At 35.8% G+C, this 14,725-nt stretch overlaps 3 protein-coding genes and 1 long non-coding RNA gene across 6 annotated transcripts in view; 1 reads left to right on the top strand and 3 right to left on the bottom strand.

The window, feature by feature from the left end:
- Positions 1 to 953, bottom strand: part of LOC149717369 (uncharacterized) — a 29,212-nt gene extending 28,259 nt beyond the window's left edge. Inside the window, exons 1-2 of the mRNA XM_089838579.1 lie at positions 716 to 953; positions 485 to 561 (exon numbers count right to left, since the gene is read on the bottom strand). Coding sequence (XP_089694705.1) covers positions 485 to 561; positions 716 to 809 — 171 coding nt within the window. The 5' untranslated portion in view covers positions 810 to 953. The remainder of the gene's footprint in view (positions 1 to 484; positions 562 to 715) is intronic.
- A 61-nt stretch (positions 954 to 1,014) lies between these two features.
- Positions 1,015 to 1,641, top strand: LOC149717368 (uncharacterized). The gene is made up of 3 exons (XR_016366676.1): positions 1,015 to 1,168; positions 1,243 to 1,393; positions 1,475 to 1,641. It is a non-coding gene; the product is annotated as an uncharacterized LOC149717368 (long non-coding RNA).
- A 17-nt stretch (positions 1,642 to 1,658) lies between these two features.
- Positions 1,659 to 7,135, bottom strand: mus81 (mus81 structure-specific endonuclease subunit). Its single transcript, XM_089838621.1, has 13 exons — positions 6,648 to 7,135; positions 6,498 to 6,570; positions 6,212 to 6,423; positions 6,050 to 6,139; positions 5,503 to 5,583; positions 5,026 to 5,438; positions 4,224 to 4,464; positions 2,660 to 2,779; positions 2,479 to 2,574; positions 2,279 to 2,389; positions 2,080 to 2,183; positions 1,914 to 1,997; positions 1,659 to 1,839 (listed from the first exon to the last, which is right to left on the bottom strand). Exons 1-13 carry the CDS (start codon positions 6,777 to 6,779, stop codon positions 1,776 to 1,778), a joined length of 1,821 nt encoding a protein of 606 aa, XP_089694747.1. The 5' UTR covers positions 6,780 to 7,135; the 3' UTR covers positions 1,659 to 1,775.
- Positions 7,136 to 7,280: 145 nt separating this feature from the next.
- Positions 7,281 to 14,397, bottom strand: LOC149717366 (endoplasmic reticulum membrane sensor NFE2L1-like). 3 transcript variants are annotated; one of them, XM_089838600.1, is made up of 7 exons: positions 12,963 to 14,397; positions 12,257 to 12,632; positions 10,597 to 12,154; positions 10,153 to 10,530; positions 9,888 to 10,092; positions 9,527 to 9,822; positions 7,281 to 9,209 (listed from the first exon to the last, which is right to left on the bottom strand). In XM_089838600.1, the coding sequence occupies exons 3-7, from the start codon at positions 11,927 to 11,929 to the stop codon at positions 8,869 to 8,871; spliced, it is 2,553 nt and encodes an 850-aa protein (XP_089694726.1). In that variant the 5' UTR covers positions 11,930 to 12,154; positions 12,257 to 12,632; positions 12,963 to 14,397; the 3' UTR covers positions 7,281 to 8,868. The 3 variants fall into 3 exon arrangements, with proteins under 3 accessions (XP_089694726.1, XP_089694716.1, XP_089694724.1); XM_089838590.1 differs by having other exon boundaries at positions 12,356 to 12,632; XM_089838598.1 differs by having other exon boundaries at positions 12,356 to 14,397.
- Between the last annotated feature and the right edge of the window lie 328 nt (positions 14,398 to 14,725).

The raw sequence follows: 14,725 nt of genomic DNA, 5'->3' as shown, positions 1-14,725 counted from the left end.
TTTTTAGCTGGCATTATATGCTATGTCAATTTTTATGGTTCAATAAAAACATTAGGTCCCGGTTATTTATCGTTTGTACTGTAGACGCTAAACTGCTAAACTATTTTATACCTTGTCATGGTACAACGGGCAAACTAGAAGACAGCTTTCTCATGATGCCAAATATATTTTATTTTGCTGACAGGCCATAGTTTTTTTGTTATGCTAATTTAAGGTATTCATTAAACGGAGGAACTATGCCACAGTGAGACAAAAATGCTTTTATAAAATTGTGTATCCAATTGGTAAAACATTATGGAGCACTTTTTCTATCTACTCAAATTCATACCGGTACACGAGACTATGAAAATTACTGCTAATGTTATCTGAATCAGCAACTCCTTGTTTACAATTTAACCTAGCTTCCGGTAGCTTTAAAATTTTTAGGAATATACCCCATACCGCCTAGCAAAGTTAGAATTTAAAGAAATCATATTTATCCTACCTCGTGACGTTGTGCATTGCATTGAATTTCCAATTCTTTGACTCGACTTCTGGCGATGTTTAGTTCGGCAGCATGATCTGTATGATATTACATATTGAAAAAAATTAAATAAATTCCTTTCGGTTGCATTAATTTAAAGTAAAAATTTAAAAAACAGTGACGTACACAATTTTATTTTGACATAATTATTTAGGCTTAGGCTTAACAGTATTAAAATTGACCAAGGCTTACCGCTAACTTCCTCACTCCCTTCGATTAGAACTTCCTTTGTGAAATTAGATAAATGGCCTGTAATTGAATTTAAACTACTTCCAAGCCACGACATTGTTCTTAACTAATTTTTATTGTTATATTTCAACTTAATTACTGTTTTAATTTTAAAATATGCTTCTAAAAATTAGCAAGGTTGCAACTTTCGCCCATAAAAGCCATCGTCTGCACAAATTCTTGACTTGTCTGCGCCCTTCCTCTCCCCTCCTTCCCCCAGAAATAACGGCCAACTTGGATTTTTTTTCTTACGCGATAGAATCTGAAAACAGTTGGCCAGCGGCCAGCCTACGAATTTACTCAAAAGACTTATCTCAAAACCAAGTAACAGTCCAAAGACTTATCTCAAAACCACGTAACAGTCCAAAGACTTATCTCAAAACCAAGTAACAGTCCAAAAACTTATCTCAAAACCAAGTAAGACCAAAGACCTACCTCCCCTCCTTCCCCCAGAAATAACGGCCAACTTGGATTTTTTTCTTACGCGATAGAATCTGAAAACAGTTGGCCAGCCTACGAATTTACTCAAAAGACTTATCTCAAAACCAAGTAACAGTCCAAAGACTTATCTCAAAACCAAGTAACAGTCCAAAGACTTATCTCAAAACCAAGTAACAGTCCAAAAACTTATCTCAAAACCAAGTAAGACCAAAGACCTACCTCGTACCTCCCCTCCTTCCCCCAGAAATAACGGCCAACTTGGATTTTTTTCTTACGCGATAGAATCTGAAAACAGTTGGCCAGCCTACGAATTTACTCAAAAGACTTATCTCAAAACCAAGTAACAGTCCAAAGACTTACCTCAAAACCAAGTAACAGTCCAAAGACTTATCTCAAAACCAAGTAACAGTCCAAAAACTTACCTCAAAACCAAGTAAAAGTCCAAAGACTTCTGGAAAATCATAAATTCTGTGTAAAAATGGTTTATTAATAAAATTATAAAAGAAAAAGTTTTTAAATATTATCAAAAATATAATTACACCAACAATAATATTTAAAAAAAATAAAAATACATTTAATAGTCTTAAATCAAAGTTTCATAATTATAAAGTTGATATACTGTTTTACTTAAAGCGGGACCCAAATTTCTACAAACAAAATTATTACTTAATTAATTAAAATTAATTATTACAATAATCACATCAAAATTAATAAATTATACCTATTTGAAGGCGGAACTTTAATAAAACTTAACATTTTCACTTTTTCAAAGTGAGTCAGGCAATTTTTGTACGCTTCTATAAGTCTAAATTACCATTACATATTAAATTAAATTAAATTAATTTCATTTAATTAACCTGAATTAAAATATGTAATTAAAAAATTACCTTGAAGGGGTCTCATAGATTTCACTTATGGCGATAGCTTTATCTTGAGACATACCCTTTAGTTTCATTAATTGTAAAACAAATAATTCCCTAACCACAAATTTCTGTGAAAAACCAATTAATTAATTAATTAATTAATTAATTTCTAATTAAAATTAAAATTAAGAAATACTTTAAAATTAAAATTAAATTAATATACCTTTCTCTTTTTTGATTCAGTATTAAATTGTTTAAAGGTAATGAATGCGTTTGATGGGCAAAAATTATGTAGTTTAATTTCTTCTTTTGTGCAACTAAATAATGTTTTACTCTAAAAAGTTAATTAATAATTAATAATTAAAAATATCAAAAAAAAAACAATTAATTAAACGTTAATTTAGACTTGTTAAATTATCTTACACTGTAAATTTTCTGTAAATGTCTTGTCATGATTGTAAAATAAGCCACAGAGTCTTTTAGATCTTTAGTTATTTTTACCATAAATCCTCCATTAATCTAAACAAAATAAAATTTAATTTAATTAAAATATATTTTAAATTTCTAAAAATGTTGCAGAAAATAAAGCAAACCGCAAATATACCTGCGTATTGCTACAAGCTTGTTTCAAAGTTTTTTCGGGCAAGCCCACATTATAGTTATTAGTTCCATATTGCTCTATTAGATAAGTTGGGTGTCGAACTCCAGATCTTTTCAATCGAAACTATTAAATTAAATTAAGAAGAAATTAAAGGAAACGTTCAGATAACATAACATTATACCATAAAAAGACGGCATTTTTCTAAATATAAAAGGAAAAATTTATTATCTCTTTTTACATAGTAATTAGCATTTAATTAGTCTTAAAAACGAGGACTACTGCGCCGCCATTTTGTTTAGTGGCGTCTGCTAAATAGAACCTCTTACCTCTACGGGATTGGTTGAATTCTCACAGGCTGAGAGCAGGCTGGGAAATAGCACACTTCCTCTGGTCCAAAACCAGTTTATTAATTGCTTGGACTAGTTTTTTAATTCAAGAAGTGGGGGTTACTGGTCCTCGGGACCAGTTTATTAATTGCAAATCTATTGGAGATCAAAGGCTGGGACCAGTCCGGAGACCAGTAAATAATTTCAGACACTAGGGGGTCACTGGTCCAAAGGACTAGTTTAAAAAATATCCTTATTTCCCAGCCTGGCTGAGAGAGGTAAGGGTAAGGTTACTAAGGTAGGTTCGATTTAGCAGACGCCACTGAAACAATGGCGGATGGCGCAGTAGTCCTTGATTATTTTTAAGACCAATCAAGGTTACTAAGGTAGGTTCGATTTAGCAGACGCCAATAAAGCAATGGCGGATGGCGAAGTAGTCCTCGTTTTTAAGACCAATCAAGGTTACTAAGGTAGGTTCGATTTAGCAGACGCCACTGAAACAATGGCGGATGGCGCAGTAGTCCTTGATTATTTTTAAGACCAATCAAGGTTACTAAGGAAGGTTCGATTTAGCAGACGCCACTGAAACAATGGCGGATGGCGCAGTAGTCCTTGATTATTTTTAAGACCAATCAAGGTTACTAAGGTAGGTTCGATTTAGCAGACGCCACTGAAACAATGGCGGATGGCGCAGTAGTCCTTGATTATTTTTAAGACCAATCAAGGTTACTAAGGTAGGTTCGATTTAGCAGACGCCACTGAAACAATGGCGGATGGCGCAGTAGTCCTTGATTATTTTTAAGACCAATCAAGGTTACTAAGAAAGGTTCGATTTAGCAGACGCCACTGAAACAATGGCGGATGGCGAAGTAGTCCTTGATTATTTTTAAGACCAATCAAGGTTACTAAGGTAGGTTCGATTTAGCAGACGCCACTGAAACAATGACAGCGAACTAGTCCTCGTTTTTAAGACCAATCAAGGTTACTAAGGTAGGTTCGATTTAGCAGACGCCACTGAAACAATGGCGGATGGCGCAGTAGTCCTTGATTATTTTTAAGACCAATCAAGGTTACTAAGGAAGGTTCGATTTAGCAGACGCCACTGAAACAATGGCGGATGGCGCAGCAGTCCTCGTTTTTAAGACCAATTAAATGCTACCTTAACTTTTCCTTTCTTAATTAATTAGCAATTCAATTATTCTTAATGAATAAATAAATAATAATAATATTAATATAGATACTTTTTGCTCCTTATATCGTCCATCCTTAATACTATGGGCGAGATCATCTAATCTTTTTCTTTCAACTACATAATCAAGAACAAGTTCTATTGGTTCTGGAGCTCGTAACTGCCCACAAATCGGTGCTACGTTTTGTTTAGCAATCCATAAAAAATCTCCAACGTGTAATTTTCGTATTTCAAAAGGAACACCATTTTTTTGAAGTTCAGGGATAATATTATTTTTACTGCTTCCTTTAGACCTAATTTAAATTAAATTAAAATAACTTAATTAGCAATTAAACCTAAATTGAATTAAAACCAGTGGTGTGCGAGTCCCGATTTTTCGGTTTCGAGCCGTGTCCGAGAATCGAAACTAATTTCTTATCGAGTATCGAGCCGAGTCTCAAAAATACTTTCGAGTATCGAGTATTTAGATAGGTCAAATTTTGGTTCTTTCGAGTAATTATCGAGTCTCAAATATTGACTTGTCGAGTAGCAATTTTGGAAATTTCTAGAAAATAACGAAGATGTTCAACTATCTAACATCTAACTAGTTCAAAAAGATTGATAGTGATCAATTAAACATTGAACTGGTGATTTTCAAAATAAATGCTCACGAACTCATCGTCTGCTATAGTTGTAAGCCTCGGACTCGAGTATTTGTCGAGTATTTAAGAAGTTAAAAAGCTACTCGAATCTGTCTCGAGTATCTCAATGTGTTGTTATCGAGTATCGAGTCGAGTACTTGGCTCGATACTCGAACTGAGTACTCGAACTTAACGAGTACTCGCACACCCCTGATTAAAACCATTTAAAATTACCCTCCTTGAGTTTCGCAATTATCAATACACAAAATCACTGTAAATTCTCCAGGTTTAAGCGTGTATTCAGGTACAAAAGTTTTGTTTGTCGGAGTCAGGTCTTCGTCACTGTCTGTAAGAACTTGAAAAGGGGGTTTACTCCTTTGAGTTGTTGACTTTAAGGGTGAACTAGTGGTTGATTGGGAGCTGCTTGCTTGAGATAAAACTGGTTGGCTGTTTAACTGGGTATATATTGAGGAATTTGTTTGAGATCCAGAAGGATTATCGTTAGCGGAGAAGGCCAAAGAACAAGCTATTTCTTTCCCAGAAACGGTAAGAGAATATCTGGCTGGATTTCCATCTTTGATGACCAAACCCTTAGTTATTAAAGTGCTCATTGATGACCAAGCGGTGTAGTGACTGCCAGCTTGTGGCTATTGCGATATGCTTTAAAATTAATACTATAGTTTTGGTTAAATGTGTGTGACTTTGTCTTACAACTGTAAAGGACGTATCACATCTTGATTGAGCAGCTTCTTGGAGCTCTGCTTTCTTCATGAAATGTTTATCTTCTTGTTCCTGGGTTTTAAAATGGGTATCAGAACTCATATTATAACCAGAAGTATATAATACTTCTTCGAGAGAAGTGTACAAGCACAAAGCGGGGTGAGTGTAACGGTCACTCTTCCCAACATCGGAACACTTAGAGCAAGGTTACTAAACCGAATCACATACGCCATGTAAATAGTTCCCTCATCATTACTCTATTAGCGTTTAAATATTTGGCAAGACGCACTTGTGCATTTTGTCCCACGTCAAGACAATCAAGGTTTGTGGGATGATTGCTGGGGATTTAGAGCCAAACAACTATTTAATTCACCTTACGGTGCGATGCCCATCTGGAGTTTGATAAGCGGGAAAGCAAACTAAAAGGGTGAGCCTGGGAAGAATGACGTTACATAACTAAAGCATTAAGAGGATACAGAGTGTCATCCTTCTTCTATTATCCCCTTCTGTTATAACTTAATCTATTAAATATACTTGCCTCTGCCAAAAATAACGTCACTAACATAGCAAAAGGTCCACTTCCAGGTGTTGGGATGTACATTCTAGGTTTGGCAACTTTCTTCTGCGTCTAAAGCGGGTTTTACATTAATATGTCAATTACATTAATATGTCAATAAAAATTATGATTAGTTTGTCTCACATTATTGGTTTTAGCAGGAGAAGTAGTTGTTTTAGTTGTCTTAGTCCCGGAACGTTTTTTGGAGTTTGAAGTAGATTTTTGAGAAGAACTAGTTGGTTGTGATTGAGAAAGCACGTCATCATCCTCTTCTTCGTCATCAGATTCGTCACTAATATTGTGTTCTTTCCTGTGCTCCTTTAATTTTTCGTCAAGCATTTTGCATATTTTATCACCTATGGAGTACAGAGAGTCAGAGACCCGATAAAAATCAACACAACTTGGTTTTAAAGATAAAGTTATTGCTTACCAAAGTATTCCAAAATTTTAGCATCTTTTCCATTTTTTAACTTCAATGGATAACTTTTCAGAGATTTTAAAGCCTGTCACGTCAATAAATTACATAAAGGGTCAAGAAACCAACAAGGAAGATATGGATTGGGGAGTACTTAACACGTACCTTCTGATAAACAAATTTAGTTTTCCATCCTTTACTTTCCGCTTCATCCCTCCATTCCGTGATCCATTTTTCAAATAAAGGATTGGGATTCTTCTGTACAACTTTCTTCCGACGTTTAACTGGGATACTCATTTATAAATACTTAAATACAAACAACGACTCTTTGGAATAGAAACAACCTCCTCGAAATCTCAAATTATCAATTTGGCGGCAAGATTAGCTAGCAGACAGCTTTCCTGATTACAACCAATCCTGATAGAGAATATGTCCACGTGGCCTTCCTTCCTGTCAAAATCAACCAATAATCTTTCCGAATTCACCAAGCAGGAAAAATTTAAAATCCCGCATTTGGATTAGATTTTTTCAAATTTTAGTTTTATTTAGCCCACGCACCAAGATTACATTTTTATTAAATACAAAAATGATAATTTGTGCATTTTGCCGAAAAACAAAATTACGTAATCTCAAATTATCAATTTATTTCGCGCCAAGATTAGCTAGCAGACAGCTTTCCTGATTACAACCAACCAATCCTGATAGAGAATATGTCCACGTGGCCTTCCTTCCTGTCAAAATCAACCAATAATCTTTCCGAATTCACACGCAGGGAAAATTTAAACTCCCGCATTTGGATTAGATTTTTTCAAATTTTAGTTTTATTTAGCCCACGCACCAAGATTACATTTTTATTAAATACAAAAATGATAATTTGTGCATTTTGCCACAAAACAAAATTACGTTTTTAGAAAAAAAAAACAACAAAATAAAACAATAACTGGCATTTTATATAAAGCTAATATTTTTTTATATATATATATATATAATGTAATACCATAAATTCTTTTATGGTTAATTAATTAATTTTTTTTTTAGCTTTTTTATGAATGAAACATTAGTATAAAAATATCGTGCTAATGTTGAGGAAAGTGGGGCGATTGATAACATGCTTGTTATAATATTATTATTATTTTTTCTTATTCCCAAATATATCACATGTAATTATAGGTTGAATTATTGTTTCTATTATAAATTTATAATAATTAAACCCTTTTGTTAGTTTTGTCTTTTAAATCGTTAATTTGTATTTTTTAAAAGTTCCTTAAGTACTTTACGTCGGAAGGTTAAGAAAAAAAAACAATTGTTAGTCCTTTCTTTAAAGGGACTGCAAAGAAGGCATCGGCGGGTGGGTAAAAATTATTTGAAATACGTCAAAGACATCACGTGATGCCAAGATACAAAGGCTCCTAATGGAGTTGAACTGGACATCTAGTCCTTGTTTTTCGTGAGATTGCAGCGCCACCAATTCCATGAAGTGGTAGTTTTCGAAATAAAAACGAACTAGGTTTCTTTGAACCACGCCTCTCCTTGGTCACGTGCCTCTGATGTATTTCAAATAATTGTTACCCACGCGCCGATGCCTTCTTTACAGTCCCTTTAAGACGATAATAAAAAAGTGTAGACCTTCACCTAACATTGAAAAAGTTTCGTGAACTTGAGATGGCAATGGCATTTGGCCAGATTTCACAAAGTGTGGGTCCTCTTTCGGAAGCCAAATTAAAAATAGAGGACAATGAAAACCTTTGAAAAATCCTGAGCAAAACGTTTCTACTGGGGTGGCAGTTTTTTTATTTTAAAAAATAACTAAATTAGTAGGTTAACAACCGATGAGTCAATTTTGCCGCCAAGGTTTCTTTTTACTTTCTCACCCCGTTTTAAAATATAAATCTTGCTGAACAGTGAATACCAACTTAATAGTGGTTTCTTTTATGGAACAGTACGACGTTACGACGTAACATTGCGTAACTCTTGTTATAATTGTTAATATATATCATCATATTAAAACAATTTATAATTATTATAACCAACACCATTAACGGAACAGTGTACGCACGCGACTATAAGTTTTCTTATTTAACGTGTTGATGCATTGCAAATAAATCAATTTAAGCGGTAGAAAAACGCTTAAATAATATGACAATTCGTGCTTAAACAAATCAATCAACAAAAAATAATTTCCCAGCTTCCATTTTTAGCGCAAGAATAGAAAACCAACTTAAAAATAAACTTTAAATTTAAAATGTTTCGAGTCAGGCAAAGCCGCCCAAAATTTGTGGTCGTTTGAGGAGGAAACTGTTAAAATTATGTTATCTCCTTTATGTTGTTACGTAAGTCTCTGTAGCTTGTTTTTTTTAACCGTAACGGTTACAAATAACAGTTTATATTAGTTATTTTTGTTAATTTTTCTTTTAACTCTAGCTCCTCCGTGAGAGTTATTCTCGGCTGCATTTTCATGGTGGTTACTGAAACTAGTGGAATTATTTACCATGGGAAAGTTATTGGTTGGACGGCGTCCTTCTGAAGATTGATTTGGAAAATATCCCGGAGGATCAGGAGGTCCCGGACTCATGTCGCAGATATATCTGTACAATTTATTAAATTTCGTTTGCAAGAAATCCCGTCTTCTTGATACAAACGATTGTTCATTGGTTAATTTCTCCCTTTCTAGTTCGAGATCTTCCAATGTTTGTTGTAACTCAAAAATTTGATCCATTTTCCTTTTGCCTTAAAAAGAACGTTAACCACTCTCTTATAAATTAACGGATTATAATTAGCCTTATTCCTGATCAGCGCCACCTACCCATAGCGGTGACTTTGAGAACTACTGTAATCGGAAAGCCAATCAAATGTCGCTAAAATCTGGTGACGTCACTGACGGGCACTCTCGGGGTCTTACCAAAAATGACGTCACCAGATTTTAGCGACATCTGGTTGGCTTGCCGATTACAGTAGTTCTCAAAGTCGCCGCTATGGGTAGGTGGCGCTGATCAGGAATAAGGCTAATTATAAAAGATCAATTAAATTCCTGTTTTCAAACTTACGGCAATTTTGAGCTGCAATCTTGTTTTTGCCTCTACGTCTGATATCCCTGATCAATGTTAACTGTTCGTCAGTTAACTCGTACTTTGAAAGTCTCTCATTGAATTCGTCAATTGGTAATGTAGTTATTTCTATGGCAGTTAATGGTAAGTTTAGATCCCGAGCGCGTTTCTCATCTCTGCTGCTATAGTAGCCTTCACTTCCATCCAAACTTTCGGTTGTTGTCTTTCTTCGGTATTTGGTTTCATTATCTTTCTTGTCCCTGTCAAACGGCGGTGAATCATTGGAAGAGTCCTCGCTGAAATTTCCAAATTGTAATTCGAAAATTCAAAGAAAATACTTGAAAGTAACAGATATAATTACTTATGGTACTCTGTAGGATAAGTGTGATTATGAAGGAACGCGTTCAAACTTCTCGATGTTGAGGTTTCTGCTTTTTGATAACTGTTAGAGGCACCCTCTAAGAAACTAGTTGAGGATCTGTATAAAGTTCCAGGGGTTCTATCAGACTGCTGATAATTGTTTTTACCACATCCACTATCGCTGCTATAATCGTTACTGTTGCCATCTGTTAATTTTAACATCCATGATTATACATTTCACTAAAATACTAATGAAGAAGGTTTACCACTTGGGTTGTATTTCTTTTCGTTGTAAGATGCTCCGTAATTCATTCCAGAGTAACTGGCGGAAGAATCAGAGGACGTCCCAGTTCCCCCATCGTTGGTTCTTGAGTTCCAATTTCTTTCAATTCCTTGATAAGTCATTCCACTCTCGGGAATTGGACTTTCGTTATCGGAACCCAAGCAAGAAACAGCGGAATCATTAGCGGCTGCTTGAGCTTGATTAGTTAGGGTGGAATTTTTCTGATCAATAAGTTCAACATCATCGTCATCATCTTCCTTGGGAATAACTGGTAAAACGTCTTCATCCATAAGATCAATGTCTCCGTTAAGAATGGATAAGTAGTCATTGACATTAGTGTAGTTTTCTCGTAGTAAATCAACTAATAAAGGTTAACATATGGTTGGTTAGTTTTACTTTTTACAGAAAGAACGTGATACATTCTTACTAGGAATATCGTAAACTTCATCCATTGACAAAGAAGGTTCGGGATCGGATGGACCAGGATCATCCGTCATCAAGGATAATAAAAACTGATCCAATAAATCGTTGGTGTTGGTGGTATTATCCATGGGTGGTGGTAAAGTTGAATTTTGTAAGAGTGCTTGGGTGTAATTAATATTTGAAGCCGCTCCCATTCCGTAAGTATTAACAGTCTCGTTATTATAATTGTCATTATGCGATGGTAAAGGCCAGGAAGGTCTGTGACTGGCATTAAGAGCACGAGCCTCCATTGCCAAGTCAGATATTTCTTGAAGTTGATCAAGAAGGGGTGTAGATACATCTTCCAAGGATAGGTCAAAAGCGTCAATGCTCAATGGAATGGGAGGAAGTTCGTCCAAAGATACAGTGGCTGCTGTATTATCCTCAACCTTCAGTGTTTGCGGGTAGAAGGACTGATCAAAGTCATCAGGGCTTACAACTCTCTGCGAAAAACTTTCTGACGACACACTAGCGTTGTCTTCAACAGGTTTGGAAATATCATTTTCAAAAAACTGGAGGGCTTCTTCTAAAGTGATGTCATCGTAATTATCACTTGGAACTTCTTGAAAAGGTTTTTGCGTTGATGTGGTATCATTGGATTGTTGCAATATTATATGTTCTCCAGTTTCAGAGTCTATGCTGTAAGCTATACCATCCCAAGGGTTAGGGAAAGTTTCCTTTTCCTCGATGGTAACATTCTCACTCCCCTTTTTAATAGAGTTTTCCTTATAAAGTTCTTGTTGGGACTTTTCGGGTTGCCAGGTACCGTCAAAAACATCCCTGGAGATACCTAAATCAATATCTTGTTTCCACAAAATCTCTATGAGATCCATTTCTTCTTGAGTTAGTTCAGATTCTTCAGAATTTTCACGGGAATCACTTTGATTTGTCACAAGCGCGTTGTCACCAACATTTAGGGTAGTTCTATTATTGTTAGTTGTTTGATCACCAACGCTACTTACTGGTAGCTGATCATTTAAGATGTAAGCGAAGATATTATTTTGCTGCGGATTGACTTCCCAATGAGGCCGATTGATTAGGGAATTAAGGTCGTTGATGAACAAAGTCCTAGCCACGGAGTCATCAAAGTTTTTCGGATGAATATACCCGTGTAGACGATTGTTTAAATTATGATGAAAATTGGTTTGAGTGTACGCTGAACTTGGACCTAGAATTTCTTCTCTGCCTAATGGTTCTAAATTTTGTAGCGAAGAACTTCTATATAGCTCCGGATACAATCGAAGCAAACTTAATATCAACGACAAATGGAATACATCCCAGGCAATATACTTCTTCATGATATCTCGGGCAAAACCCTTATCAACAAGCTAGCTGCGTCAGGATCATCACTAGCGAACTAGTAAGTCTCTTAAACCAAGATAAACTCCGTTCAAAGCTTGACAATCAGATGTTTACGTAATGTTTGGCATTGGCACAAGCTCAAAAAAGTTTTTAACGTTTGGGGAAATGTACGAAGTAGCAGTCTAGTTTTTTTCACGAGGTCTATGGTACGCTATCATATCCTAGATAGTAATAAGAAAGATAGAGAAAAATATCAAAAATAGGACTTTAAAAAGAGGCGTAGGGCAACAGTCAAGAATTCTTGCGCGCTATAGAATACGAACCATTCATGCGATGAAAATTATTTACCCAAATTTGGGGTGCTTTAGACTTTAGAATATATAAACTGGAAATTTCCGAACAAAGAAAATTTTTAGGCTTACACTTATCTGTTTGTAGTACTTCAGCAACTTTAATCTTTTTATCGACGCTTCTAGACTGTAAAATTTCCTTTAAAAAACTAAGTCGTATCTTGACGAAATAGTTACGGGACTTATTAAAATTAATTTAAGAGGAAAAGTCGAATTAAATCGAAAAACCCGGCGTCCTTCATGGAGAATTTTGATCTCTGCTTGTTGAAAACATGACGTCACACCTTCCAGTGATGCAATCTCTAGCAACCACACAGGCAAGTCAGGCATGCGCAATAGAGACAAGCTTCTAGAGAAAAATATATTTCATCGTTAAGACGGTACACGTGCATTTTTTCGCGGTTTATTTTGAAAATTTTAAGAACCCAAATAAAAAATAGTTCGAGGTATTGCTGAAATAATTTATTACACATACAAGTAAGGAAGTATTTCCTTTTTATTTAACTTTACACGTACACAGAAGATTACGTTACAAATATGAAGTAAGCGACAGGGAGACTAAAACCTGAGCGTAACATTTTCTGAGCCCTATTTTCTTCTGATTCTTTGCTAAAACAAACTTTCTACGGTTCCTCTTCCGCCAAGCGTAATTTATCTATGTCAATCGATTCGTACTCACCTGATAGTAAAATAATTCAACACCGTAACATAACCCTAACCCAGACATATAAAAACACATCGCCAAGTATGCCAGAAACAAAATAAGAGTAATCAGATTTTGGCAACAAAGTTAAGAAACTCATCGACCCATAATAAAAAAATACTAAGTTCAATGGGGATCTAGGCTTAGAAAAGCCCTTCTTCTTTTGTAGTACCAAGTTTCAACATCACTAGATTCTTTGGCAAGCATGTCACCAAAATTGGCAACGACGAAATTCTAGGAAAAAATATATATATAAAGAGACAGGAGTCGGGAGGAAGAAAAGCACACGCGAATCTTCGTTTATTAGAAAAGCGAGGAAAGAGAACAATAATTTCTGGAAGAGGGGAGTAAGAGAGGGAGAGAGAGTTAGCGACGTCCTCAGCCTCTATCCTCCCTATCCATAAAATGTCTCTGCTGGGAGGGAAAGACTTTGCTCGATTTATCCGTCATAGCCCCGGGGCTCGGAGCGTCAAACTTTTCGGCTCAGATCCGCGAGGCAGTTTGGCAAAATCCAATCTACATCGGCCGATGACAGTAATGTCAACAACGACGAGAGAGAAAGAGAGGAAAATAGGCGCGCTGGGCAGCCTTAGTTCGAGGAGAAGGGCCTCTCTCTAGCCTAGTAGGAGCGCAACGTTCACGCACGCATTTTCAGCTCTCGTTCGTGGCTCACAGCTAAGTTTGGATCCTCTGTTAATTTCAAAACTTTGCGTTCATACTGTAGGCAACCTTTGTTTCCCACCAGAGGGAATTTATAGGAGGAAGAGAGGGTGGAAATATAGTTAATGACGCAACCGTTCTCCTAGTTTTCCCGCTTCCAGCGATTCAGCGTATAGCCACCTACAAATCTCCCCGAATCAGGCGGTATTCCTTCAGTCCCCTCTCTCTGTAATCCCCAGCGAAGAGCGAAAGAGCGCCAAATTAATTAGTTGTGGTCTCTCTATCTTCTCTCTCTCTCTACTTTCTCCCCCCCCTCTTACAAATGTTAAGCCTAACTCCACTGCCACTCCGGACGCTTTCTAGCTAGTTCCCTAGCTCTCTTTTAGATATCGATACTTTTATAAAAATAAAGCTTAGAAGAGCGTGGATAAACTGGATAACCTTTGCCCCCTCGTGCTGCTTTTGTTGCGGAAGCTTTTCTCCCATTAAACGCTCGCTGCCTTGCTATAATCTAACGAGAAAGGGTTTTAACACGTTCCTTAGCCTAGCTTAAAATATTTTATCGTTTTAAAGGAAAGTATACATTTATAAAAATATAGGAAGACCTTCATCGCCTTTCCGATAAAAAAAAAATTAGGCTTAAGTTCTTAAGCGTTTATCAGTAGAAATAGGCTTGAAATATTTAGTACGCCTTTCTCTCATTCATTAACATTAGGCTTAAGTCATTACATTAAGCCTTAATGATTAGAATTAGACTTAAAAAATATAGACCTTTCCATCCAGTAAAATTAAGCTTAAGTCATTACATTAAGCCTTAATGATTAGAATTAGACTTAAAAAAATATAGACCTTTCCATCCAGTAAAATTAAGCTTAAGTCATTACATTAAGCCTAAATGATTAGAGTTAGGCTTGAAAAATATAGACCTTTCCATTCTATAAAATTAAGCTTAAGAGCACACACTAAGCCTAACTGTTTATCAGTAAAATTAGGCTTAAGAGCACACACTAAGCGTAACTGTTTATCAGTAAAATTAGGCTTAAAGATGTAGTAGAACCTGACTTCTCTGAAAATAAGCC

The sequence above is a fragment of the Phalangium opilio genome, unplaced genomic scaffold, assembly GCF_054372755.1.
Source record: "Phalangium opilio isolate 3A_F unplaced genomic scaffold, DU_Popi_V2 ptg000003l_1, whole genome shotgun sequence".
Lineage (NCBI taxonomy): Eukaryota > Metazoa > Arthropoda > Arachnida > Opiliones > Phalangiidae > Phalangium > Phalangium opilio.
Note: the sequence above shows the minus strand (reverse complement) of the source record. Positions and strands in the feature narration are given on the sequence as shown.